Here is a 27914-nt window from a genome sequence, read left to right as displayed (position 1 = left end):
AATTTCACATAATTCCAACATATTATCTGCTACTATTCCTTCCTATTAGCTAGATGGAAATCATCTTGCATAGGCAAAGAAAGAAACAAATCCATAGAAAAAGAAAACTCTTGTTTCATTTGTGCTCATCAAAGATGGAGGCATTACTTTTAAGTTGATTTCTATTCATTCATCTTAAGTAACAAGTTTTGGCTAAAACAAGAAATAAATAAAACAAGCAAGAAAGAAACTCCAGCTCAATCCAGCCCAATCAAGATTGGCTATTCTTCTCAAGCATAGTTATCTACATAAAGTTTGCTTGTCTTTAGCTCAAATCTTGATTGATTGTACTTGTTCATTACTAAGACGTCCCTAAACAGTGCGTTGACATTCCCCAGATATCTTGAGAAACAACAACTCTGCCAAAAAAAGGAAAAAAAAAAAAGGTAAGCAAAAAACAGACGTACATGAAATGCGAAACAGAAGCAATAGTCCTAGAAGACAAGAAAAAAAGATAAAAAATATTATTTTTATGTTCAAAACATATCAAATCCACCTAAACATTAAGTAAAACTCATCTTTATGTTTACAAAAAGTGCAAAATGCCTCACTGCATTAGAGGATATTTTGACTGACAAGTGCAGGAACTCATGTAAGATTTTTTAAATCAATATAGCATGCTCAGGTTTCTCATATATATTTTAAAAGGGAGGGAAAAATCCACGCAAGGGATTGGAGGCTTGGAGCATGTTATTGCAAGCTTCTTGTTATTCCTTCCCCGAGAAAACTTTCTCAGAGCCTACAGCCCGATCCATCTTAAGTCCAAGATATTTAGATCGTCCCTTTTACTTGGTGTTGCTTTTGCTAAACCCAAATGTAGAACTCAAAGGGCACAACCTCCAGCAGTGACAACTCTAAAGTAAAATGGCATATTTTTTGTGTTTATACCTCCCTTAATCTAAAAAGAGAATGACAAAAAACTAGGCTTTAAGGTGTCAAAGGATGAATAGTCAACATAACAACTAGAGTTCTGACTAGAATAAAGCAAACCAAATTTATTATGAGAAAAAAAAAACATTGTAGCATGGGAATTATCCATAAAACTACAGCTAAATTTATGAATAAATGCCATGTCATGATAAATGAGAAGATCATAAAATTTGTCTGATCAAAAAGAGAAGAATGTAAAATTTGGTTACCTAAATCACCATAGTTCCAATTTTCATCAGAAAAATCTAAGACAAGATACATTTTATTTATTTATTTATTTTTATAGTTGGATGCGGAGACTTGAACCTTGGATGTCTCTGTTGGAAATACCAAAAAATGACAGTTGAGTTACAAGACTCTTGGCAAAACAGAAGACAAATTTTGAAAAAAAAAAAAGGGAGGGAAAAGTGAAATTAAAGCAAAAACACTGATCTTTACATGTTTAAATGACCACTTCACTATTTCAGCTTTCATACACAACCCGGCAATAAATGGAAATGAATACTTACGCTACTCAGCTTCCATGCAACAGCTTCTAATGATCTGAGGGCGATGGCTGTTGGTCTGGTGCCTGTGGCCACATCTGTTGAGCCATGTAGGCATGCGACTGCTGAGCATACATAGCTGGGTCCATCACAGGCTTACCCATGATCATCCCAGGAGTCCCAACCTGTGGAGCATGCTGAGATGGCATATAGCAGTAAGGGAGAGCATCAGCAGGCCCTCCAACAGGCATTGTTCCTCTTGGGATTGATGCAAGCACTTCATCTTTCAGATCCTCCCTTGGCACAATGTCAACCAAGAAATCAAAGATATCAGTCCTTGTGATTGCTGCTGCAATGTCATTCTTTTGAAGTGTCCTCCTTTTGTTCTCTTCTGTGTGATTCCAAGATCGCAAGGTCAACTCCAAGATGAACATTTCGCATGCCCTGGCAAATATTACTGGTGCCTCAGCTGATATCATTCTTACATCCTCATCAGCCTTCATAATCTTTTTGATCCTTGCCAAAGGAAGGCTATGGTTCTTGAAATCAGTCACCTTCTCAATTTCTTGGTACTGATTTGCCCAAAAGGTTTGGAGTTGTTGCTGAAGTTGCTGTTGTTGCTGCTGGTGGATGTGCTGGTAAGCAAGTTGGTGTTGTGCAAGCTGAGCTCCAGAAGGCTGACTTGTAGATTGAATAGCCCCAACTGATGTAACCACTGATCCATGAGCCGGTGCCCCAGTCATTGGACCAGTCTGATATGGGTTAGTGGCATATGGCAATTGAGCTCCGCTACCAATCACTCCCATAGATGGGGCCTGGCTATGTCCTTGCTGATCCATTCTGATCAAACTAATAACACAAAACTTAATTCCTTCAATTTAATGCAACCATAACAAAACATATAAATTAGAATTAGGCACATATTTTGAAATGAATAGTCAACATGATATAATTTTATTTAATATTAAATGCATGAATGGAATTTGAATCAACAAGTGTAACATCCTTTTTTTTTAAAATGGTAAGTTACACAAGCACCCAGTAAGCTTGAACCGCAACCTCACCCTCCACCTAGCACTTACAAGAAGGAAGGTGCCAGTTGAGCTAGAGCTCATTGGCCATCAACAAGTGTAAAATCTACCTTGTCAACAGGGCAGTAGGCTCTTAACTTTATCATTCCCAACGATGAAAGACATCAAACAAATAAAAATTTGATTCTGAGTTCATCAAAATTACAAGAAAATTCGTCAAAAAGACAGACCTCTTGATTTATCATTCAGAACCAAGCAGAAGCTCCTAGGTGCAGATATATAAACAATGATATGCACAGAAAAACAGTAAAATGGGTGGACATTAGTAATTATGAGTTTCTATTTTTTCGGTAGATGAAATTTTTTTTTGAGATTTAATACAAAGGTTGGAAATTTATACCCAACAAAGCATAAGCATTATACAAAAATAGGCCTTTCTACACTTTCATTTCAAACCAGGATATACTTACCTCACAACCTGTACAAGAGATCTTCCATCTATTAATCATGAGGAGAAGCAGACAATATCTAACAGATTAAATTCAAACCTAACAATGATATGACTATTATTGAATCAAACAGCACAAACCCCATTATAGCTCAAAAGGCTACCAAATTTACCTATGCCACAAAGATTCACATTCCCAAGAAACATAACCCAAAAAGAGTGTCATACAGAATAAACGCTCACATGAACACAAACACATACATCTTTGCATGTAAATATTAGAGAAAGATATAAATTTGGAACCTTTTTCAGAAGGATATAAGCTGTGTTCTTCAAGATTGAGGACCTGAAAAAAGAAAGGAAAGAAATTTATGTATCAGAAAAATCTTTCCAGAGATCTGTTCTATACAACAGGAATTTTTATGGGTCGAAGCTATTTTTGGAAAATTCTCAGTATACAAAAAGATCCCAAATTGGTTTTCATACCAAATTTAGGGTTTCAAAAAAAACAATTTTTTTTATATTTTTTTTGTTAGAAAAAAGAAAAAGAAAAAAACAGTGATCAATGTTAGTTTTCTGGGAACGAACCTAAGAAGAAAGCAAAGGAAGAAAGGTAACGAAAAAGCTGAGTGTGTTTTTCGATTCTGACTTTAATACTGTCATAACCGAACTTTTATGGGTACCTTTATTATTTCTGACTATATTACCCTTTAGAAAAAAGTTGCATATTTTTACCTCCATTAATTAATTTATTAGCTAGTTTTTAGCTTTTACTTTCTTCCATTGTTATTCTAAACTAGCTATTCTAAACTCTCTTGTCAAAGTTAAATCTGTTATTATTATTATTTTTTTTTAAGTTAAATCTCTTCAAACCAATAAAAAAGAATGAAAAGACAAAAAGAGTGGTTAATATCAATTTGTAAAATAAATCTTTAAATAAAGTAGATGCAATTTTTGGCCATAATCAGAACTTTTAACTCTTATTATAACTTTGATGTCTTTTTCACCTCTTCCTTTTTCTTAAGAAATACATGAGAACACCAGTTACATAATGTTTTTAATATTTTATTATTTCAAAATGATTATTTAATAATTTATTATTTTATTTATCTCTTTCAAAATGTCAAAGGAATTTGATTTTTTTTTTGGAAGATAAAAGGTAACTTGATTTTAAGAAGTACACATAATTATTTTAAATTAGCTTTTCTACATTAATGACAAATTATTTATATGTATATTTTCTCTATATTTTCATAATATATAATTGAGAGATGCTACGTCTACAACATTTTTACAACATTTTTTATAACAAATCACAAGTGGTTAGTTGTTATTGGTTCAAATTTCAAACTAACGCTAAGATTACTTTTTTACCCCAACAATAACAACTAGTAACAACTTGCCATTTAGAATTTATTGTAGAAATGTTGTCGACATATCATTTCTCTATATAATTTCTCTATATGGAAGCGCCAGATTATGAGAGATAATTACATATTTAATATTTCTTAGCTTTAGAGATACTTGCTAACAAGGCCTTTTGAAAATATATTGCTTATTTTGTTAAAAAATAAAATATAATTAGGTATTTTGGGGCAATAAAAATGTATATTTCTTAAAAAGGTAAAAGATAAATATTTAAAAGAATAAAAAAAAATTCCCTAAGACAGAGGAAAAGAAAGAAACGAATGAGGAAGCAACATCACGGTAGTCCGTAGTTTGGCATTTTTGGTAGGGGTGTCAATATTTGACCCAACCCACGAACACAACACGGGTTTTTGTAGGTTAGGGTTGAACCTTAACGAATTTGGGTCATAAACGGGTCGATCCGAAAACGACACGATAAGAAACGTGTCATAAGCAGGTCAACCTGCATGATCCGCAATAGACACATTTGATATGCCAATTTATTTGTATCAACCCAGAATAACCCTTTTAACTAGTATAACAAATAAATATTCATTTTATTTTAAATTTGTCAAGTACCTTTTATATCCAACTTATACTTTAAACTTAAAAAGAAAAGTGGGTAATTACAAATACTTACAAGTGATATAATTGTAAATTGAAACTTCATAAACACTAGTCATGATCAATTTATTGTTTGCACCAATTTTTTCAATATTAATACTTAACAATTGGCGAGTCTTGTGGGTGTTATATTTTTGTTGAACTATGTTATTTTGAATTTGGATTGAAGTGCATGCACTTCTTTTGAAAAGTAAAGAACTTATTTCTAGATGAATGTTATATTTTCGTTGAAATATGTTATCTTAAATGTGGGTTGAAGATTTGAAGTGTATGCATTGCTTTTAGGATGTAAAGAACTTATTTCTATATAGATGATATATTTAATATTAAGCAGAATAAAATGGGTTGTGTTATATTCGTGTCAACCCGTCCCAACCCGTTTATTAAACGTGTCAAGTGAGTCGGATCGTGTCAACTTGCTTCATTAACAGGTTAGATTAGGGTTGAAGAGTCATGATGCGATTATTAAATGGGCCGGGTTCTAGTTGAGAGATTTAGTCAAATACCCCTACCTCAATACAACACGAACCCAACATGCTAACATAAATTGACACCCCTAATTTTTGGACAATGATTGAGTTTCGGTATAGACAAGAGCTTGTCAAATATGGGAACTTAGTTTGTTTAGTTCCATTTGTTTTTTGCCCAAAAGAAAGAGAATTGTGTCTTCCTACAATTGGACCCATAAACCCGGGGTGGAGATATTTAACAAGCATTAATTTAACAAAAGCAATTATGAAAGAGTAATACTACAGATACAAACTATTTTATAACATTTTTATAAACTGCTGATGTGGCTTTAACATTTTCCAAATAGTTATTGTAAGTAAAAATATGATGTTAGTGATGGGCCCATATTAGAACTAGTAAGAATTTGCCACATTAACAGTTTTTAAAAATATTGTAAAATAGTTTATGTCTATAGCATTATTTATTATGAAAACCTACTTTCCTTAGAACCCACTGATGGCGGGCAAATCAAACCAATCATAACTTTGTCTTGCACCGGTCACATTTAGGAACTTTTGTTTAATTTGAGATTTGTCAAGCCTACACATGTGATTCCTCAATACTAATGATTTACTAAAAGCATGAACTTGAATGTTTTAATAACTAATAGGTCATGCTAATGAGTGCCCATAGGACAATAATTAACAATTCATTTTAGGAAAGTTTTAAAACCACTTTTATGAAAAATAAAATAATAAAAAAATTGTTAAAATATTAATTATTTTTTTTTTTACCATAAAAATTTCCTTTAAATGAATTTCTGACCATTGCCCTAAAGACATCTATTAACATTTCCCATAACTAATGGCCCTTGACTTGTTTGGCTCATGAATGGCTAAGGGTCATTAATATTTTGGGTCATCTACTAAAAGTCGATGTAAATTATTTAGTTCAAATTAGGATTGGTCATAGGTCAATCAAAGTTAGATAGGGGTAAACTTGCCACTCAACCAGCCACGATGGTGAGGAAAAACAAAACCCATCACCATTTGACTCAATTAGAACACTTAACCAAACTGGGTTTTCATATTGGCATTTGGATGTGGTGGTTTCAACTTATGGTGAGGACGACTGAGCAATTAGGGAGTTTGGCAAAGGGAAAGGGTGGTGTAGATCGCAAGGAAAGAGGGACTTTGGTGGTCGCTGATGCTAGATTTGTAGTTGTTGGTGTTGAAAACATAACCTTAGGTGGGAAGGAAGGAGGCTAAGGCTTTAAATGAGAGAGACGAGCCATTGGAGGAGCGATGGGGGAAGGGGGATATACTAGTGGGTCGAGTTTAAAATTTGAAATTTGTTACCAACTGTCGATCCTATCAAACCGTTTGTTATCCTGACCGATATATATATCCCTTATGTTTAATGATCTAAGCACTATTTAATGATGGGAAAATAATGCAAATTTGAGATACAACAGAGTGGTCAACTTCTGGCAATAATTTGAAGTTTTCTATCTAAGAGATTTGTTTTAGACCCTTGCTTTATAGACAATGAAGAGTATTAATTAGAACATCATGACTCTTCATTGTCAGTAGCAACTTTTTAAAATCATGACTATTCAAAGTTAATTCATAACTCTTCAAAAATAGTTATTCTTTAAAAGTTATTTTGTTTCTTAAAAAAAAAAAAAAAAAAAGACTTATACTGTTATAATTCAATGCATCTCATCTTATTTTAATAAAATAAAAATCATCATCTTTGATCTTTATCACATGTGGTACGTGAGCGTATAATTATACTATTTTCCATGGATTCTTGAAACATCCTCACCTGAGTAATATACCATTTTTTTTTTTTTGAATAATTCTAGGAACACACTCTTTCTCACACTAAAATCTATACCATACTTAACTGTTGATAGTTGACTCATAATTAGTGCATAAGTTGACAAAACATGCATAGGTATCCATGGTAGACCTATGTCAAAGTGCTGAAATCCAATTACTAATTGACACATAAGTAAAGTTTAAATTTGGGTGTGGTCAGGGATGGACCCAATATTTCAAGCAAAGGGGAGCTAGAGTATAAGAAAAGAAAAGAAAAAAAAGACGCTTTATGTCCACAATATCTTTACAACAAATTCTAATTGATTAATTATTACTATTTTACTGAAATTACTTTTTTACCCACTAATAACAGTCAATAACAACCTACCACTTAAGATTTGTTGTGAAAATATTGTGAACATAGCATTTCTAAGAATAAAAATATTCACAAATAAGTTACATAGAGGAGCGGCCAAGCTACAAACATTGGGCTAAGGATTTACATGAGTTTGGGCTAGACTGGAATGAATTAGGCAAATGATTTTAGAGGGGAGAGGGCCAAGCTACATAGAAGAGGGGCCCAAATATAAATTTTTATTTTTTTGGCTAAAAATATGTCATATATATTATTGTGAAATTTTAAAGTACTCGCAAGTGTACGAAACGTACCGAAGTATAGTTTGACAAGAACGAGGTCAAACCCACATGGACTTGAATGAACGTAGGAAAATTAATCAAATCTTAACTAAATTAATCCTAATCTAGTTTAATAAAACTTGGTTGTTTGAAATTAAATATACTAAGCAAATAATTAAACTAAGCAAAGGTATAATATAAAGCAGTAAAGAGATGTAAACAATCCAGAGAAAGGAATTAAGGTTTTGGAATCCGTCTTGTTAATTTATATCAGCATATATTTATGATCATTAATTTTTCCCAACTGTTACATGATAATCTTGGTCTCAAAAAAAAAAAAAAAAAAAAAACTATTGCATAATAATCTAGAAATCAATCTTGCTATCATGGAAATTATTCTGATTAAAATCTTTGTTTTAAAAATCAAAGGCATGTTCTTCTTCACTTCTTAAGTATAAAATCAAATCATAAATTGTATCCGTAGTCAAACAAATCACAAGAGATATCCAATTTTAAAATCAAGAAATAATAAACCAAGCATTCAATTAATTAAGACAAATCCTAAATCATGAGAAAAACATGATTGAACTCATATCTAGAATTCCATCTTAGTCAATTGATATGAAGCAAGAACAATTTAAATCATTAAAGAACAAATACTATGGGAAAAACCAAATCACATAAATAATACTGATAATCCTTAACAAGGTTTTATCCTCAACCTCAATTATAAATTTAGCTATTCATGGTAATTGAAATAAAACACAAAAATAAAATATTAAACATTAAACTAGACAAATAAAATGGAGAAAGAAATAGTCACAATACTAGAGAAAAGCCACAGAGGAAGCCACATGCGGCTGCCTGCTTCCAACACTCCAGCCCTAGTACTAGCCTCCTCTGAATTTTTCCCTAAAAAGCCTTTAAATATGTCAAGGAATCCTAATACAAGTTGAGTTCCTATTTGGAAAAAATCCCAAATTTTTAAGTTTCACTTAACCGACGATTTTGGCCCATTTAACGTCAGAATTCGGACTTTTGGTAAACTAAAAAGTTGTAGCCCTTTAAGTTAAATTTCCAGCCCAACTTGAATCATCTTGATTGGATGTCTGATGCAAAAGTTATGCCAAAAATACTAACTGATGTGTAGACTGGAATCCTAATCCAAATTGAACTTGGATTTGGTGCAAATTTCCTTTGATTCCTTACTCCAATTGGACTTAAATTTAATTGAGTTGGCCTTCTTTAACTTCATCATAACCCTTGTAAAATTAAAGTCTACTAGCTTTTTTCTTTACACAAATCAACTTATTTAATTCCATTTTCCTACAAAAGATAAATTCACGCAATAAGATTCAATTAAGCACAAAATTGATTATTCAGCATTATTCCAAAACCAAATGTAAAATACATGAATTAACTCAAAATAAGTATGATAATGCTTTCTAACAGTGATATGAATATGCAAAATTAAACTATTATCAATGCATATCATATATATATATATATATATATATATGGTTCTGTTAATGTATATTTTTAGGGCACACATTAATCATTTATTTTTTAAAACATTTTATGGAGAATTGAAAAAACTGTCAAAAAAGTTGATAACTTTTTCATTTTTCCATAAAAAGTCTATATATATAACGTTTAAATAAAGATGTTCTATTTTGTTTGTCTGTTTGTTTGGGTTTTTTTTTTTTTTTTTAGGAACCCTTATCTATTGTATTTTTTAAATAATTAAAATTCAAATTATACTTGATATGTAAGTCTTGTTTGTATTTCATCACTTAACAACTTTGTGACTTGTATGTATTATATCAATATGACCCTTAACGCCTTTGTAATGGATGAGTTTTTTTTTTTTGGGTTGTTGACAGATTCATCGTTGTAATGCATTGTATCTATATACACTTTATATTTGCAAAATATCCAGACAATCAAAAACCTATATCTATCCCATATATAAAATATTTAAATTTCAAGTGTTTTAAATATCTTAAAATCATACTTAGAATAGAACGTGATTTTATGAATCGGATTGTAAATGATATTTGATTGAAACACAATTTGAGGTATGTATTAAGAATAAATGAAATGTGAGATTCAACAATGAGATTTTTAAAATAATAGGAATAATGTTACTGACACAAAATATTTTACAATTATTAAATTTTTTTTTTTTATGAAGTTTACAATTATTAAGTTGAGAGGTTATTATTAATTCTTATATAAGTCCGTTATTAACACTATTTTGCCTTTTTAATTGTGAAATTTGTTGTAAATTATGGTGTAACTCTAAACTTATTGTATACGTAAGTAACGTAACAACACACCTCAAATAGGTGATGACAATCACGTGTGAAAGTTAAAATCCTAACTCAAGCAGGGGGCTAAGCCCCTAATGAAGCAGATGAATCAATTGCTGTGTAATTTCGGGTCACGATGAAATTACACGTCTTGCAGCACGTTGAAGTCGGCAAAAGACATTTGTTTGTTTGTTTTTACTCTTTGCTTTGTTTCAACGACCTACTTGCTATGATACTTCAGCACAAACTCCATGCAGTTTCAAATTTAATTAAGCAAACCAGAAGAAAAAAAGTACTTCAATGGCATTCCTACTAGAACTTGCATTCCAATATATCAATGCCCCAGATCCAAACTAGTTATAGCAAATATTGCCATGTCTTCTTTGAACTTTCAACAACATAGCAAGATAGCCATTTGTGATGAAGAAAGCAGGTTGAACTTCAAAACCCACAAGCAGAGATGGAGGTTGGCTTACATGGCGTATACTTCATCAGGGTTCTTGTTTCTTTGTACAATAAAGATGTTTATTTTCGCTAATTAACTTTATGAATGGAATATTGATGATTTACCTGAACAAGAGATTATTATTAAAATGGGTCATATTTCTATGGTTGCAAATGCTTATATTACCAATCTTAATCTTGACCATGGTGAAATTGTTGATCTCCTTACTACTGGTTTTTTTGGAACCCTTCGCGGATGGTGGGAAAAATATCTTAGAAGAGATTTTAGAAAATCTATCAAAAAGGCCATTAAAAAAGATGATGATGTTTTACCCATTTTTGATGAAAGAATTGGTCGAGGTATTCCTGATGAAGTCAATACTTTAATCTATACTATTATTAAACATTTTGTTAGAACTCCTTCTAATATTTCTTCCTATATTAGTGACTATTTAAACAATTTGCGTTGCCCACTATACCTGATTACAGATGGTACCAAGATGTTTTTATTTCTAGAGTAATGTTTTGGAAAGACTACTTGAAACCTTATTGGAAAGAGAAGTTTATTGCTGGTCTGCCTCCTGTTTTTGCTCATAAGGTAAAAGAAGAATTAACTGATAAAAATGGTATTGTTAATTATGATGATTTAACATATGGTGATATTTTTAGCTCTATTAAAAAGCTTGGTATTAACATGTGTAATGATAAAAAAAATGTTAAAACAACAGTTAAAAAATAGTAAAAAAGCTAAATATGAAATGAGTAATTTCTGTGAACAATATGATTTACCTCCTATTGCCCCTTCTAAGAAAAAGGGGAAAAAGAAACACGATAAGGTCCATAAAGATTACAAATATAAAAGACATTTTACTAAACCTAATGATTTTTATGCTAAGAAGAAAAATGTTTATAAGAAAAAGGCGAAAATGCACTTTTGGTCCCTATACTTTGGGCCGATTCTCGATTTGGTCCCTAAATTGATTTTGCTCCTAAGTTAGTCCCTGATTTCATAAAATCGATTTTATTTTGGTCTATGCCGTCAACCTAATAATAGAAAAATCTAAGGTGGCAAACGAAATGCACTGTGTGCACAGTAAATACTGACGTGGCTAATAAAATAATATTAAAAAAATTATTTGGCATTTATTAAATGCCACATCAACATTTTAATTTAAACAAAAATGCCACCTCAGAAAATAAAAAAAAAATTAAAGAAAAACCTTAAATCTAATTAATTTAAAATTCCATGTCAAATAGTTTAAAAAAAAAAAAAAAAACCTTCAATCTAATATTTATTTTTACTTTATTATATATTTCTTATGACCTGTTTAGAAGTTTAGGGAGGGATGAGAGTAGAGGGAAGTGGAGGAGAGGAGAGTAGTGGGGAGGAGAGTAGAGTAGAATGATTCCCCTCCATCTTATTTGGATGTTTTTAAAATTAGTAAGGAGGAAGGGAGTAATTAGCCCTTCTCCTTGTTTGGATGTTTTAAAAATTAGGATGGAGAGGAGAGGAAATGATTAAAATAGACAAATTTACCCATATTTGAAAATGGACTTGTAACATTGGTCTATGATTAATTTATTCTAAGATTTTTTTTTCAATCTTAGAATATGTTATTAGTGAATTTTTTTCATTACAATTTCAAAATGTTAAGAACCTTAAAAATTATTCACGCTAAATATAAAAATCAACAAATTGCGAACCATTAAAGCTTATGTAAACTAAAAAATAACTAACTAATAAATTCAAATAAAATTTTTGGAAAGGCCTTGGGGTAGCTAAAATTGTACAAAAAGAAAATTAAATTGGAGCTTCTAAATCTCAGATTCATTATCATTTGTGACTACTTGACCTAATACAACTATGTATCTTTTTCTAAGTGAAAGCTCCTTATCGGTGGACAAAACTGAAGAACAAAAAAAAAAATGCAGTTTAATTTCCTCTATTTTCCTCTATTTTCTCAGCGTCGAAACAGAGGCCAAGTAATGAGAAACGACATGTAAACACAAAAATCAAGCATTGAACTCGATGAAACCAAAAATATAGTAAAACTAGCTGAAAGTTTGAATATGAGCTAGGGTTTTGGAGAGTAATACGACAAAACTGAAGAAGAAGAACCAAAAAAAAAAAAAAAAAAATTGCAGTTTCCTCTGTTTTCTCAGCAACGAAACAAAGGCCAAGTAATGATGAGAAATGGCACGTAAACACAAAAATCAAGCATTGAACTCGATGAAACCAAAAATACAATAAAACTAGCTGAAAGTTTGAATATGAGCTAGGGTTTTGGAGAGCAATACGACAAAACTGAAGAAGAAGAACAAAAAAAAAAAAAAATGCAGTTTCCTCTGTTTTCTCAGCAACGAAATAGAGGCCAAGTAATGATGAGAAATGGCATGTAAACACAAAAATCAAGCATTGAACTCGATGAAACCAAAAATACAATAAAACTAGTTGAAAGTTTGAATATGAGCTAGGGTTTTGGAGAGCAATACGTTGTTGTTGTTGTCATCGCCGTCGTCGTCGACATCGTATGAAGATAGCTCGGCTTCTTCTTTGGCTTTGGAAGGCTTTTCAGAGAGCTTCGTGTTGGCAATCAAATTCATAGGCTCTGATACTGTTGCTTTTGCCCTAACTAGTTTGATTCAATTTTTCTTTTCATTCACCTTAATTTTCTTAGGAAACAAAAAAATGTTATTTACATAATTAGTTTTTTTTTTTTTTTTTTTGACGTTAAAAAACCTTGTAATTTTTTTAATATAATAAGGGTAAATTAGGTAATTTACATATTCAATAATTTATGTGTTCTACTCTCCCTCCAAATCTCTCCAATTTTGAGGAATTAAAAATGAGGGGTTGCAGGTAGTTGAAACCCCTTCAAACCCCCCCTTCCTTAAAAAACTTCCAAATAAGATAATTGAATTACTCTCCCTTCCTCTACTCTACTCCCCCTCATTTTTTAAACATCCAAACAGGCCATTAATTCCCCCCCCCCCCCCCAAGTGTAAGATCAAAATAAGAACCATTCCAAAATCCCTACACAGAGAGAGAGAGAGAAGGCCAAAAAGAAAGAAAACCCATCTCGTTCAAGACTTAGTGAGTCAGCCATCGAGTCGACAGCCACCATGGATAGCAAGGAGGGAACTCAGCAACCGCACCTCGTGTTTGCTCACAAGCTCTTCCTCTTGAGGCATTGGATGTCACCGATTCGATATCAAAGCTCAGATCAGTGGTTGTGAAGCCCAGATCAGTGGTTCTCAAACCTCTTTGATCCATGGCAAAAGACACCAAGCTCCAAACCTAGACACCCATGGCCAAATAAAACAAAACTCTCTCTTCAATCTACCTAGAAACCCACCTTATTCTTCCTGATCGAGTTCAGTCCAGAGAACTCTCTCTCTGAACTGGGTTTGTTTTTCCCTATGGGTGTTGGTTTGTTTTAAATTTTTGGGTTTGGTTTTTACATGTGGGTTTGATGATTTTTCTGGGTTGGAGATTTGATGATTTTTCTGGGTTGATTTTTTCATGTGGGTTTGATGTTGGAGGATTTGGTGGAGGATAGGGATTCGGTATGAATTTTGCATCTTTATTTGCTAAGAAAATACAAGAAAAGAAAAGAAAATCTTAGATTATTTTAATTTTCTAGTCAACCCGAAGAACATGTTACCCTTGTTCTTCCGAAAATAATGAAAAGAAAAAAAGAAAAAAAATTCAACGTTGTTGTTGGTTTTTTTTTTTTTTAATTATAATTTTTTTAATATTATTAAATTATTTATTTTAATTAGATTAATGTTTTTTAATTTTTAGACCTGTTTTTTTTTATTAATTTAAATACTGATGTGGCATTTTAAATGTTGACATGGAATTTAATAAATGCCAAATAATTTTTTTAATATTATTTTATTAGCCACATCAGCATTTACTGTGCACACAGTGCATTCCATTTTTGCTACCTCTGATTTTTCTGTTACTGGGTTTACAGCAGGGACCAAAATAAAATCGATTTTCTGAAATCAATTTAGGGACCAAATCGAGAATCGGCCCAAAATGTAAGGACCAAAAGTGCATTTTCGCCTAAGAAAAATGATAAGCAGAAATCTAGTAAAAGAAATGTTTTAATTGTGGAAAATATGGTCACTTTAGCAAAGACTACAAACAAAAACCTGATAAATTGAAAAACAAGCTTAATATGTTAAATATCAATGACAGTGATAAAGAAGATCTAATTTGGATCCTTCAATCACGATCTTCTGATTCATTTTCTTCGTCAAATGATGATATTCACTCCTCAACTGATTCTGGCTATCATTCTAATGATGAAACTTCTGATTCCCCTAATATTAAATTTGGTTGTAGAGAGTAGGGACTCTTGTTGTAATACTATTAATGCTCTATCCAAAGGTCACAAAACAATTAATGTTTAACCAAAGGAGAAGAACAATAAAATATGCTAATAAATTTGATAAGCCAAATTGATAATCTCAAGCTTAAAGAAGAATATCTAAAAAAGCTCAAGAAAACTATGATTAAAGATGAAATCAAAGATAAGTCTTAATGAAACCTTGGAAAGATTTAATAAAAAGAAGTTCAAAGAAATAACTGTTAATGATTTACAACATGAAATTACTATTATTAAGAAAGAAATCATTGAGATAAAAGATGATTTAAAGAATGTTAAAAATGATAACTTTGGCTTAAAACAAGAAATGTTACTTTTAAAAATTGATAAACAACTTGATAATGAACAAATTGATAGTGAGCCTAATGAGTAGAAAGATGAAGACAACCCCAGTCAATAAGCTCTTCTTTCTAAAGTTGCTCCTACTGATATTAATAGACTCAGTCTTATTAATAGACTGATTCCTCCAAAAAGGTTTTCCAAAGTTAAAATTGTTGTTTGCTATGAATATGAATTCAATGTTATTGCAATGATTGACTCTGAGGTTGATATGAATTGCATTCAAAAAGGAATAATTCCTTCTAAATATTATGAAAAATCCACTGAGAAACTGTTTTTTGCTAATGGTACTGAAATGAAAATTAAATATGAATTAAATAATGCTCATGTTTGCCATGACAATGTTTATTTTAAAATCCCCTATGTTCGTGTTAAAAACATGATTGACAAAGTGATTCTTGGTATTCTTTTTATAAATTATTTATATCCTTTTTTTACCAAACATGATGGTATTACTACTGACCCTTTTGGGTAGAAAGTGAAATTTAAATATGCTTCCAAATTTGAAATTGATACTGACGATTCTTTAAACTTGATTCATGCTAAAACCAAATACCTAAATTTTCTAAAACAAGAGGTTAGATATAAGAAGATTGTTGAACAACTTTCCAATAAATTATTACAATCCGAAATTGATAACTTTCATAAAATATTGATTAATGATGTTTGTTCTGATATCCCCAATACTTTTTGGCATAGGAAAAAGCATATTGTTAATTTGTCTTATGTTATAGATTTTAATGAAAAAAACATTCCTACTAAGGCTCGTCCTATTCAAATGAATGCTGAAACTATTAAATTTTGTAAAAAGGAAATTCATGATTTGCTTGAAAAAAACTTGATTAGGAATAGTAAGTCCCCCTAGTCTTGTGCTACTTTCTATTTTAAAAAAAATATGCTGAAAATTGAAAGAGGGACTCCTCGCTTAGTTTAATTACAAACCTTTGAACAAAGTATTAGAATAGATTAGGTATCCTATCCCTAATAAGAATGGCCTAGTACATTGGTTAAGTGATGCTGTTGTATTTTCTAAATTTGATATGAAATTTGGGTTTTGGCAAGTCCAAATTAGTGAAACTAATGAGTACAAGACTGCTTTCACCACTCCCTTTGGACATTATGAGTGGAATGTTACACCTTTTGGTCTTAAGAATGCCCCTAGTGAATTCTAGAACATTACAAATGATATTTTCAATTCCTTTAGTCATTTCACCATTGTTTACATTGATGATGTCCTTGTCTATTCCAAATCCATTGATGAACATTGGAAACATTTGTATTCATTCCTTGATATCATCAAATGTAATGGTCTTGTTGTCTCTGCTAAAAAAATCAAACTATTTCAAACAAAGGTTCGTTTCCTTGGCTATGACATTTATGTAGGACATATTCGTCCCATGATAGAGCCATTCAGTTTGCTGATAAGTTCCTTGATGTCATTATTGATAAAACATAGCTACAAAGATTCCTTGGGTCTCTAAAGTACACTATTGAGTTCTATAAGGACTTGTGGAACAATGTAAACCTCTATTTGATTGATTACAGAATAATCCCCCTCCTTGGTCTGATATTCATACTTCTCTTGTTAAACAAATCAAGTCTCATGTTAAAACTTTTCCTTGTCTTGGTATCCCTACTATTAATGCTTTCAAAATTGTTGAAATTGATGCCTCTGACATTGGTTATGGAGATATTTTGAAACAACTACCAGACTCATCCGAAAAAATTGTTTGTATCCATTCAGGAGTCTGGAATACTGCACAAATAAATTATAGTACTATTAAAAAAGAAATTTTATTTGTAGTGTTATGTATTTCTAAATTTCAAAGTGATTTGCTAAATCAAAAGTTTTTGTTATGAATTAATTGCAAAAATACTAATTATGTTATAGAAAAAGATGTTGAAAATATTGTTTCAAAACATATTTTTGCTTGATGGCAAGCTATTTTAAGTGTTTTTTATTTTGATATTGAATATATTAAAGGTTCTCAAAATGCTATACCCGATTTGCTTACCCGTGAATTCCTGCAGTGCCAAAATGGCAAGTAGAAGGTCCAAAGACAAACACCTTGCTACAGATACTACTAAACAACTTGTTAAACAAGGACCTGTTTCCCTTGTTGACATTGCTAACCGTTTTACTACTTTGGGTACTATCCCAGACCAAACTACTCCACTATGTTAGCATCCTCGTATGATCTATATGCTATAGTCCCTGCCAACCAATCTATTAAATCCACTTTCTCCAAAAACCCCCAATGCTTCTCAATATGTTAAAAAACAATACTTCCAAAACTTGTTTTCCGTAGAACCCAACAGAGTAATGATCAAAGACCTTCTTAAACTTGCTACATATTATTTTCCCCTAAACTTCCACTGGATGCTTGAACACAATGGTAAAAATTTAAATTATTACTTTGCTATCCTGTTTCATGAAAAATCGGTTTTTATCAAATCCATACTTGATAAGATTGATAAATCAAAAATTATTTACCATAGTGTTTTCATCCTTAATATTGTTATTGAAGAAAAATGAGGACTCCGTCCTACTTCTACAAAACCTTTACCTAGTTCAGCTATTCGGCTATTCCATATTCATACCATGATTATATTCATGCATGGTTCAAGTTCATGCTACACCAAGATGCTACTATGACCCACTCTTGGTTTGTTAAGTTTGATAACGATTTCAATTCTCAACTTCCTTTGTGGTTCATCCATTGGTGGACACAATTTGGCCCAATTACTGATATTTTTCCAGGACCTCTGACTGGCTCCTTCATGTATTTTACAAGTGTTTTTAAGACAGATGCACATGGTGCTAAGTTTCTTGCAACCTTACATTTTGTTAAAAAATAAGGTGCCATGGATTCTGAAATGGCAATATGTCAAGGAAGGCAATGTTCTTACTTGGTAGTGGTATGTTAAATGGTGGGACACATTTTCCCACACCCAAGATGTTATTGATAATGTTACCTAGAAATCCCCGACTTCTTTTCAAAGCACTATTAACACTACTACTTAGGTTAAAGCTCAAGCACTGCCATACCCACTTGTGCAGGTAGCCATGCCTCAACCCACTACACCTGCTACCACATCTACTACTAAACCTGCTAAGTTTTTTGCCAAGAACAAAAAGAAAAAAAATCTGCTTTTGATGGTCTCAGCAGATCTGATATAATTGCACTTTTAAAACAAAAATGGAAGGATGGAGAAGAAGTTGCAAAATGCAAATGCTAACTCTGAAGAAGAAGAAGATGACCAAGAATCCAAGGCATCCTCAAAAGCCTATGTTACTAATAACGATCCTTATTACCCTTATAATCAGGAATTATTTGGACATGATGAGGCTTCCACACTAGACTTAAGTGAGAATTAACTCTGTTGGCATAATGACCAAAATTGCTAAGTCCACAAACAAAGAATCTCTTGTTAAAGATATCGATCTGCATTGATTCCTTACTAAAGTTACTAAAACTACTTTGATTCCTTGATAGGAGTATGGCTCTTGCTCTGGTTGTTCCTCATGGGGGATGATTCCATCCAGACAGCACATGCTGATAATTTTGCTAACCAACGATGAATAGTAAAAAAGTCAATTTTATTGTTCACTCTTCACAATTTACTGTTTAAATAGTGTTTTATTTTGCCTATAAAGGGGATGTCCCTTTCAGGTTAGATCATCACTCAATTTTCCTAGTTTCAAATTCCATATAGTTTCCAGATAGCTTCCTAAGCTTGAAACCTTTTTCCATTCCAGTTCAAATCCTTGTATCTACTATTATCTCTTGTAAGTGTTTTAATCTATTATTGAAACCTTATTTTGTTAAAATACCAACTGCTTTTACTATACTGTTTTTTATTTTGAAGTTATCTTGGTATCAGTAGGGGTGTGCATAGGTTGGATTGGGTCATGTTAAGGAGATTTTTTGACCTAACCCACTATTGTGGGTTAAAAAAAATTCAACCCAACCCAACCCAACTCATCACATAAGTCCAATCTAATCCAACCCAACCCATATGGGTCGGGTTAAACCCATGGGTTGGACAAATTTTTATTATTATTATTAAATTGAGTAAAAAAAATATAAATATAAATATATTAAAAAACCCAAAGATTAGTATTAATGTAACTCCTTAAAGGCAAACAACACTAATGACTAAACAACAATAGTAATTTACTACGGTTTGTGTGAACTAATTGGTTTTTATATAGGATAGCAAGAGCTAGTTATTTTAAAAAATTTATTAATTATATAATATTTTTTAAATATATATATATATTAAATATATGGGTGGGTCGAGTTGGGTTTGGCGGGTTTGAACTTTTATGACCCAAACCCAACCCAAACCGCTATAAAAAAATTTTGTAACCCAACTCAACCCATCAAGCCCAAAAAACTGACCCAACTCGGCGAGTTCGATTGAGTCGGGTCGGTTTTGACGGGTCAGTTTTGACGGATTAGTGGGTTGGCTGCACACCCCTAAGTATCAGCATTTTACTTTAAATATCTTATATATATAAAAAAGAAGAAGCCCGGGGGCCCTCCCGAGTCCCAAGTCCATCCCTGATCGTGGTAAATGGTGTGCTCGCCTTAGTTTGGTTAAAATAATGGAGCCACAATTTTTTTTTTTTACTCAGAATTTGAATGTTAGAGCAAAAACAAAGTACCTAATATATTTATATATATAAAACAACGTTTAATGTTCAATTTTGTTAATTTTTTTTATAGGAACCCTCTATTGTATATTTTAAATAAGTTAAATTCAAATTATACTTGATATGTAAGTCTTGTTTGTATGACATCACTTAACAACTTTGTACTGGATGACTTGTTTGTATTATATCAATGTGACACTTAACGCCTTTGTAATGGATGAGCATTTCCTCCTCTCTCTTTTTTTTTTTTTTTTTTTTTTTTTTGGGTGACAGGTTCATCGTTTGTATTGCATTGTATCTTTATATACTTTATATTTGCAAAATATCAAGATAATCAAAAACCTATATTTATCTCATATATAAAATATTTAAATTTCAAGTTTTAAATATCTTAAAATCGTACTTAAAATATAACATGATTTTATGAATCAGATTGTAAATGACATTTTGATTGAAACAAAATTTGAGGTACTCTAGTATATATTAAGAGAAATGATATGTCTACAACATTTCTACAATATTTTTACAACAAATCCTAAATGGCAAGTTGTTACTAGTTGTTATTGTTGGGTTAAAAAAGTAATCTTAACGTTAGTTTGAAATTTGAACCAATAACAACTAACCACATGTAATTTGTTGTAAAAATGTTGTAGACGTAGCATCTCTCATATATTAATAACAAATGAAATGTGAGATTCAACAATCAGATTTTTATATATTTGGAATATTGTTATTGACATAACAAATTTTACAATTATTGAGTTGAGAAGTTAACATTGATTCTTATATGAGTTCACCATTAACACTATTCTGCCACCTTAATTACAAAATTTGTAACTATGGTATTACTCTAAACTTATTATAAACGTAAGTAATGTAACAACACACCTCAAATAGTGAAATAGGCGATGACCATCAAATATGAAAGTTAAAATCCTAACTCAAGCAGGGGGCAAAGCCCCTATTGAAGCAGATGAATCAATTGCTGTGTAATTTCAGGTCACGATGAAATCACACGTTTTGCAACCTGAGATATTTGTTTGTTTGTTTGTTTGTGTCTGTGTTTTTTTTTTTTTTTTGCTCTTTGCTTTTTTTCTACGACCTACTTGCTGTGATACTTCATCACAAACTCCATGCAGTTTCAAATTTAATTAAGCAAAACAGTAGACAAGAAAAAAAGACTTCAATGGCATTCCCACTGGAACTTGCATTCCAATATAACATGCCTCAGATCCAAGCGTTAGCTATGGCAAATATTGCCATGTCTTCTTTGAGCTTTCAACAACTTGTCAAGATAGCCATATGTGATGAAGAAAGCAAGTTGAACTTCAAAACCCACAAGCAGAGATGGAGGTTGGCTTACATGGCGATATACTTCATCAGGGTTCTTGTTTCTTTGTACAGAAAAGATGTTAACAAGAATGGCCCTCTCTTGGGCACCCTCTCTCATGTTGCCATTGAAGTGCAGCCTGTAGATAAGGACTCTCTGGGTGACAACTCCATTTCATTTCTCGATGGTGATCAGAAAAAGCTAATAAGGGAGAGAGTTTCTGAGTCTTTGAGGCAGTGTGAGGTTGACCTTATTCTCAGACAAAGTGTTTTTGATGCCAAGCGGAGATGGAGGTTGGCTTTCAGGGCCATATACTCTACCAGAGTTCTTGTTTCTTTGTCCAAGAAAGTTCTTGACAAGAATGGCCCTCTCTTGCCTACCCTTTCTTTTGTTGCCATTGATGTCCAGCCTATCCATGAGGACTCTGCAAATGCCAAACCTATTTCGTTTCTAAATGTTGATCGGCAAAAGCTTGATGACATGGTAAGGGATAAAAATTCTGAGCTTTTAAAGCAGCTTGGAGGGGTAAAAGAACTTGTATTACTTCTTGAAACTGATGTAAAAGATGGTATAAAAGGTGATGAAGCTGATCTTATTCTTAGGCAGAACGTTTTTACTACCAATAGATACCAAAAGCTACCTCCAAAAGGCTTTCCTAGCTTTGTGTTATTTGAAGTATTTGAAGATATAACTATTTGTATACTTTTGGTATGTGCTATACTCTCTCTCTTCTTTGGTATCAAACAAAAAGGATTCAAAGATGGGTGGTATGGTGGTGGCAGTATCGTTGTTGATATTGTTTTAGTTGTTCTTGTGTCTGCAGTGAGTAAATTTGAGCAATCAAGACAATTTGAGAAGCACTCAACAAAGTGTAGCGATATCAGAGTGGAAGTTGTGAGAGATGAGAGGCACCAGCCTATATCAATCTTTGAGGTTGTTGTGGGTGATATTGTGTGCTTGAAGATTGGTGATCAGATTCCTGCAGATGGATTATTCTTAGAAGGGTATTCCTTGAAGGTGGATGAGCCTAGTATCACAGGTGAAAGCCATCACATTCAGATTGATGAAAGGAATCCCTTTTTGTTATCAGGCACAAAGGTGATGGATGGCTTTGGTTTCATGGTTGTGACTTCTGTGGGGATGAACACTGCATGGGGTAAGTTGATGAGTTCAACAAGCTCTGACTTTAAAGAGGAGATGCAACTGCAAGCACGCCTCAGCAAAATAACATCTTATACTGGGAAGGTTGGGTTGGTGGTGGCTGCGCTTGTTTTTGCTGCTTTGCTGATTCAATACTTCAAAGGGAACACTGCAAATGACAGAAAGACTAAGTTTGTAGACGTAATGAATTCAATGGTGGGAATTGTCGCTGATGCTGTCACTATCAGCATGGTGGCTACTCCGGAGGGCTCACCTGTGGCTGTTACTCTGGCTTATTCTATGAAGTGCTTGATGGCGAATAATGTATTGGTCAGAAAACTATCTGCTTGCGAGACATTGGGCTCAGTCACAACAGTCTGTACAAGCAAGACAGGCGTCCTTACTCTAAACGAAGTGAGAGTAACAGAGTTTTGGCTTGGAAAGGAAGAAGTGAAGAAAGCAGTGAAGGATAACACTTCTTTGGATATATCAGGCGATCTTCTTAAACTACTGCAACAAGCTGTTGGTTTAAACACAGCTGGTACAGTTCACAAACCACATTCTACATCACTTCCTGAGATTTTTGGTAGCCCAACTGAGAAAGCAATACTTTCTTGGGCTGTGTTTGATTTGGGTATGAATATTGAAGATGTAAAGCAGAATTATAAGATAATCCATGTAGAGGCTTTCAGCTCAGAGAAAATGAGAAGTGGGGTTTTGGTGGAGAGGAACAATGAGAAGAAGATTCACATTCATTGGAAGGGAGCTGCTGAAATGATATTGGCCATGTGTTCAACTTATTATGACAGAGCGGGGGTGCTGAAAATAATGGATGAGGAAAAAGCACTGCAACTTGGGACTATTATTAAGAATATGGGACAAAAATGCCTGCACTGCATTGCCTTTGCCCACAAAGAAGTTGTAGAAGAAAGTGGACAGGTACTTGAGAAATTAGAAGAAAATGGACTAACACTAATAGGGTTAGTTGGCTTGAAGGATCTGTGTCAGCCAGGAATCAGAACAGCTGTGGAATATTGCATGACTGCTGGAGTGAATGTCAAAATGATCACTGGTGACAATAAGCATACTGCAAGAGCTATAGCTTTTGATTGTGGGATTCTCACTCCTGAAGACTATTTGAACAATGAAGCTGTAGTAGAAGGAGTACAATTTAGAAATTACTCACCTGAAGAGAGAAAGGGGAAGATCGATAAAATACGTGTAATGGCCAGATCATCCCCTTCTGACAAGCTTCTAATGGTACAGTGCTTGAAGGAGAAAGGCCATGTGGTTGCAGTTACAGGTGATGGAACCAATGATGCACCTACTCTAAAGGAAGCAGACATTGGACTTTGCATGGGGATCCAAGGAACAGAAGTAGCAAAAGAGAGCTCAGATATAGTCATTTTAGATGACAATTTTACTTCTGTGGTGACAGTGTTGAGGTGGGGAAGGTGTATACATAGCAACATTCAAAAGTTCCTTCAGTTTCAGCTCACGTTAAGCATCACTGCCCTTGTTGTCAACTTTGTTGTAGTTGTTTCTTCTGGTAAGGTCCCACTGGCTGCAGTGCACACATTGGGAGCTTTAGCTTTGGTTACTGAGAAACCAATTGAAGATCACATGAAAAAGCAACCTGTTGGTCAATCAGAACCTCTTATAACCAAAATCATGTGGAGGAATCTCATTGCTCAGGCCTTGTATCAGGTAACAATCTTATTGGTTCTACAATTTAAGAGAGGATCCATCTTTGGTTTGGATGAGAAGGTTAAGAGTACCTTCATTTTCAATACTTTTGTCCTCTGCCAAGTCTTCAATGAATTTAATGCAAGGAAACTGGAGGAGAAGAAGATATTTGAAGGGTTACTTAAGAACAAACTGTTTTTAGCAGTCATTGGGTTAACCATAGTTCATCAATTGGTGATGGTGGAGTTTTTGAAGAGGTATGCTAATACTGAGAGATTGGATTGGGGGCAATGGGGTGCTTGCATTTTACTCGCAGCATTTTCATGGCCAATTTCTTGGCTTGTAAAGTGCATTCCAGTTTCAGGCAAACAGTTGGCAAACCAAAGAGATTCTGCATCTTGAAAGACTGGCCAAGATCAGCTCTTGCCAGAAAAAAAATTGTATTTTCCTTTCTCTGATGGAACTGAAAGGAAAGTTTGGTACTTTATGATTCAGCTTTCATCTCTGTAATGAATCTCTCTCTATTCAAGTTTATGTAAGTATTTAATCCAATTACTAGCTTTTACTTCTCCATATCATGAATGGAATTTTCTTGAATAGAATATAAAAGAAAATAGATTACAAATTTGTCTATGGTGCTTTGCTATTGTTTTCCTTTTCGTATTTGTGGAGTTCTCAACTTGAGATACAGTAACTGCTTTAGATGCAACCAGCAACTGCCTTTTGGAAGAAAGAACAACAGAAAATTCAATAACCAAGATTGCTAGATAAGAACTACCTAGTACTTTTTTTTGCATCTATAGACTTTCACATATAAGGTCTCCCAAAGTAGGACAATATTTTGATGCAACCTATTTTACCACATAAAGGTATATAAACAGCCCTAGTATGTGTCTCTGAGGAGAAATGGACCCTGGTGTGCATTGTTCTACAAGGGGAAAGGGAAGTGATGAACTACATTCTCTAAGAAGACAATTCAAGATGCAGATTCATGAAGTTTGGCATTGTTCATATTAAGTACCATTTATACTCCTTAGTCATACTGCCAAAAGATGCAGGGTAAACATTTCAAAGACTGGGAACACCCCTACAAATAGGTCACATCTTTTGTAATTTACTTCCTCCAGAGACATTGACATATTACCATGGAAGATCCAAAATTGCTCTTATTCACATAATATTTGACAGGCATATCCTAAGAAAGGATCTTTTCCAGCTGAAGCAGTGACAAAGTACCTGCCATTGACAAGACCCTAGGAAATAGGAGTTCATTTGGAAAAGGAATCAGAGGAATTTTATCCTTGATTTATTCTTCAAAACAGGATGGTGTCAGATTCTTCATACCAAGCATAAAGAGGAAGAGATAGAAACCGATGCTATATATGATCCCCAACACCCTGCTCAAAATTCTGGGCACTTTAAACCTTATGATAGATTACTCTTTTAAATGATGCCAGTAAAACAAACAGAATAGAAAAGAAGAATTGAATCCGCTTACTCTTTTAAATGTTACATAAAAATTTAAGACAATTTATTATTAGTTGGTCAAAATATTATATAAAATGTATGCCTATCCATTTTTATTATCATTTTCCTTCTTTGGCTGAAATAAAAAACCAGTCAGACACATGGTACTGATATTACAATTTAAAAAAAAAAGTATAAAACCAGATTTATATGCATAAGAAGACTATTATGGTAATATGATTTTATAAAATGACCAAAAGAGAAGATAAAATAGAACAGTTAAAGAACGACAGAGAAGAGGTGAAGATGGTCGATGACTGGATGTAACTTTTATGTTTGAAACTGCCAATCTACTATGCTTAATTAATCTCTATTTTGAAGCTCAACATAGTGAGAACCCAGAATATTGCCTAAATATTCTACATCTACTTGTCTAGAAATTTGAAAGGACATTATTTAAGTACTTCTGACCTTCGAGTGATTTTATGGCTACTATGATAGTGGCTTATTCAAAATTCTAAAATCTGAGAAAGCCTGACTAGCTTTCCCAAAGTAAAGATTGATTTCATCTTCTTTTTGCTTGGTTCTGTCATCATTTTCCCATTTATTTTATATGTATTTGGTATTTAGATTCCAAATATAAATTGCTTTCATATTTTTTAGCTGTATCATAACAGATTATTACCATATAAAAACAGAAGCAGCAGGTTTAAACCATAAGAAATCGTTTCATAATTATATCATTCTTTCAAGTCCATACCACTGCAGGTTGAAGAAAAGGCTACATCTGTGTGTGGTTCCAGAATAAAAAATAGGTTAAAAAAATTAGGAAAACAAGAAAATAATTGGCAATAAAATTATACCATTTGAATAGAGAAGTAAATTTTGAATTGGACATTCCTGTAATAATTTGCAAAGTTTTTTGAAATGAGATCAAAGAATTATAGGAGTTTGAAGATATCATCTATTGCACTGAAAGAGTCTAGTTAATTTTTGGCATGCTCATTCTTGCCATTATAATGGAAAATAATGCCAACTTAACACAAAATTTATGGTAGATACCATCACTTTCATCTGAATATCAGTCTTCCAAGGTCACACACACACACCATACATTTTATGTCATTTCAGCATTCCAATGTCCTTAAAATATGCAAAAACTCATAAATGCTGAGCCAAAGTGCCAGTCTATAATTTCTGGAGAAGCTTAGTCATGCTTTTATTTGTTTTTAGAAGTGGCAGATTCAGAAAATGTAATTTTAAAATGCAATACATGTACATATCCTAACACCTCAAAAACCCAAAAAAGAAAGACCAACAAATAATATTTATGACCAGCCTTAATCTCATTCAGCTTGGCGCTAGTATCTGCTATCTCTGACTAGGAAACTTTAGGTAAAGAAACCGCAGCCTTAAGAACTAGTTGTCATCATGCCTTAAAATTACTCTCTGGTTTTGTAGGCACAACATCATATGAACCAAAGTACAAGAATTCAAGTAAAATTTTCTTAAATATAGTAATCATAATTCATAACTAACCATTAAAGCTCCATAAAAGCACGAGTTGTCATATAGGGAGCTTCATTTAGAGCGTCCCTCCCAGCTTTGCTCTGCATCTACTTCTTATCCTTGAGTTTTTCATCATGTAGCTTTGCTTCTGCACCTTCTAGTTATCCTTGAATTTTTCTTCATGTTCTGCAGCCAGCACTTCCTCAAACTTGCCCTTTGGTTATGTACTTGTGATGAATTCACGCACTGAAAAAGCAATTTAACCAACTGGTCATTCAAATTTGACGAGTTCATATAAGCACCAAATGCAAGATTTTTCCGAGAATACAATTGAAGGTGTCAATACACTTTCTGATACAAAGGAGCCTCATCTTCACGTTTGAAAGAGGAAGATGAGACTCCTTTGAAGGTAAGAAAAGCCATAAAGATTAATAAGCAGACGAGTGAAAGCACATTGAATTTAATGTGCATTCAATTTTAGCACTTGGGACGTTCAAACTCGGTACCTTCTATATAAGCACCATTGACTAGATACGTACTATGAAATAACACTCGAGGGTGAACACGCAACATCTTCATCAGAAAAGAAGAAAGTATGGATTAAAATGCGACCATTGACCTGTATGGTCAAGGTCTTTAACAAAAGAGAAGTATCATAGAAGTTGCTCAATAATGTCGAATAAGTATATATATATATATATATATCCATGAGTGTACCAAGAAATATGTATGTAAGTTATAAATCCACCTAAAGTCG

At 32.9% G+C, this 27914-nt stretch overlaps 2 protein-coding genes across 6 annotated transcripts; one reads left to right on the top strand and one right to left on the bottom strand.

Annotated features, from left to right (window-relative positions):
- Positions 1–94: 94 nt before the first annotated feature.
- Positions 95–3574, bottom strand: LOC115981849 (nuclear transcription factor Y subunit C-9-like). Of its 5 annotated transcripts, none has more exons than XM_031104248.1 (4): positions 3522–3574; positions 3237–3279; positions 1479–2303; positions 95–398 (listed from the first exon to the last, which is right to left on the bottom strand). In XM_031104248.1, exon 3 carries the CDS (start codon positions 2291–2293, stop codon positions 1505–1507), a length of 789 nt encoding a protein of 262 aa, XP_030960108.1. In that variant the 5' UTR covers positions 2294–2303; positions 3237–3279; positions 3522–3574; the 3' UTR covers positions 95–398; positions 1479–1504. The 5 variants fall into 5 exon arrangements, with proteins under 5 accessions (XP_030960108.1, XP_030960110.1, XP_030960107.1 ...); XM_031104250.1 differs by having other exon boundaries at positions 1479–2294; positions 3522–3555; XM_031104247.1 differs by lacking the exon at positions 3522–3574 and having other exon boundaries at positions 1479–2325; positions 3237–3407.
- A 17535-nt stretch (positions 3575–21109) lies between these two features.
- On the top strand, positions 21110–27616 carry LOC115979382 (calcium-transporting ATPase 12, plasma membrane-type-like). Its single transcript, XM_031101408.1, has one exon. It carries the CDS (start codon positions 21212–21214, stop codon positions 24581–24583), a length of 3372 nt encoding a protein of 1123 aa, XP_030957268.1. The 5' UTR covers positions 21110–21211; the 3' UTR covers positions 24584–27616.
- Positions 27617–27914: the final 298 nt, after the last annotated feature.

Source organism: Quercus lobata, chromosome 3, assembly GCF_001633185.2.
Source record: "Quercus lobata isolate SW786 chromosome 3, ValleyOak3.0 Primary Assembly, whole genome shotgun sequence".
In the NCBI taxonomy this organism is placed as follows: Eukaryota; Viridiplantae; Streptophyta; class Magnoliopsida; order Fagales; family Fagaceae; genus Quercus; species Quercus lobata.
This window is presented reverse-complemented; position numbering and strand designations above follow the sequence as displayed.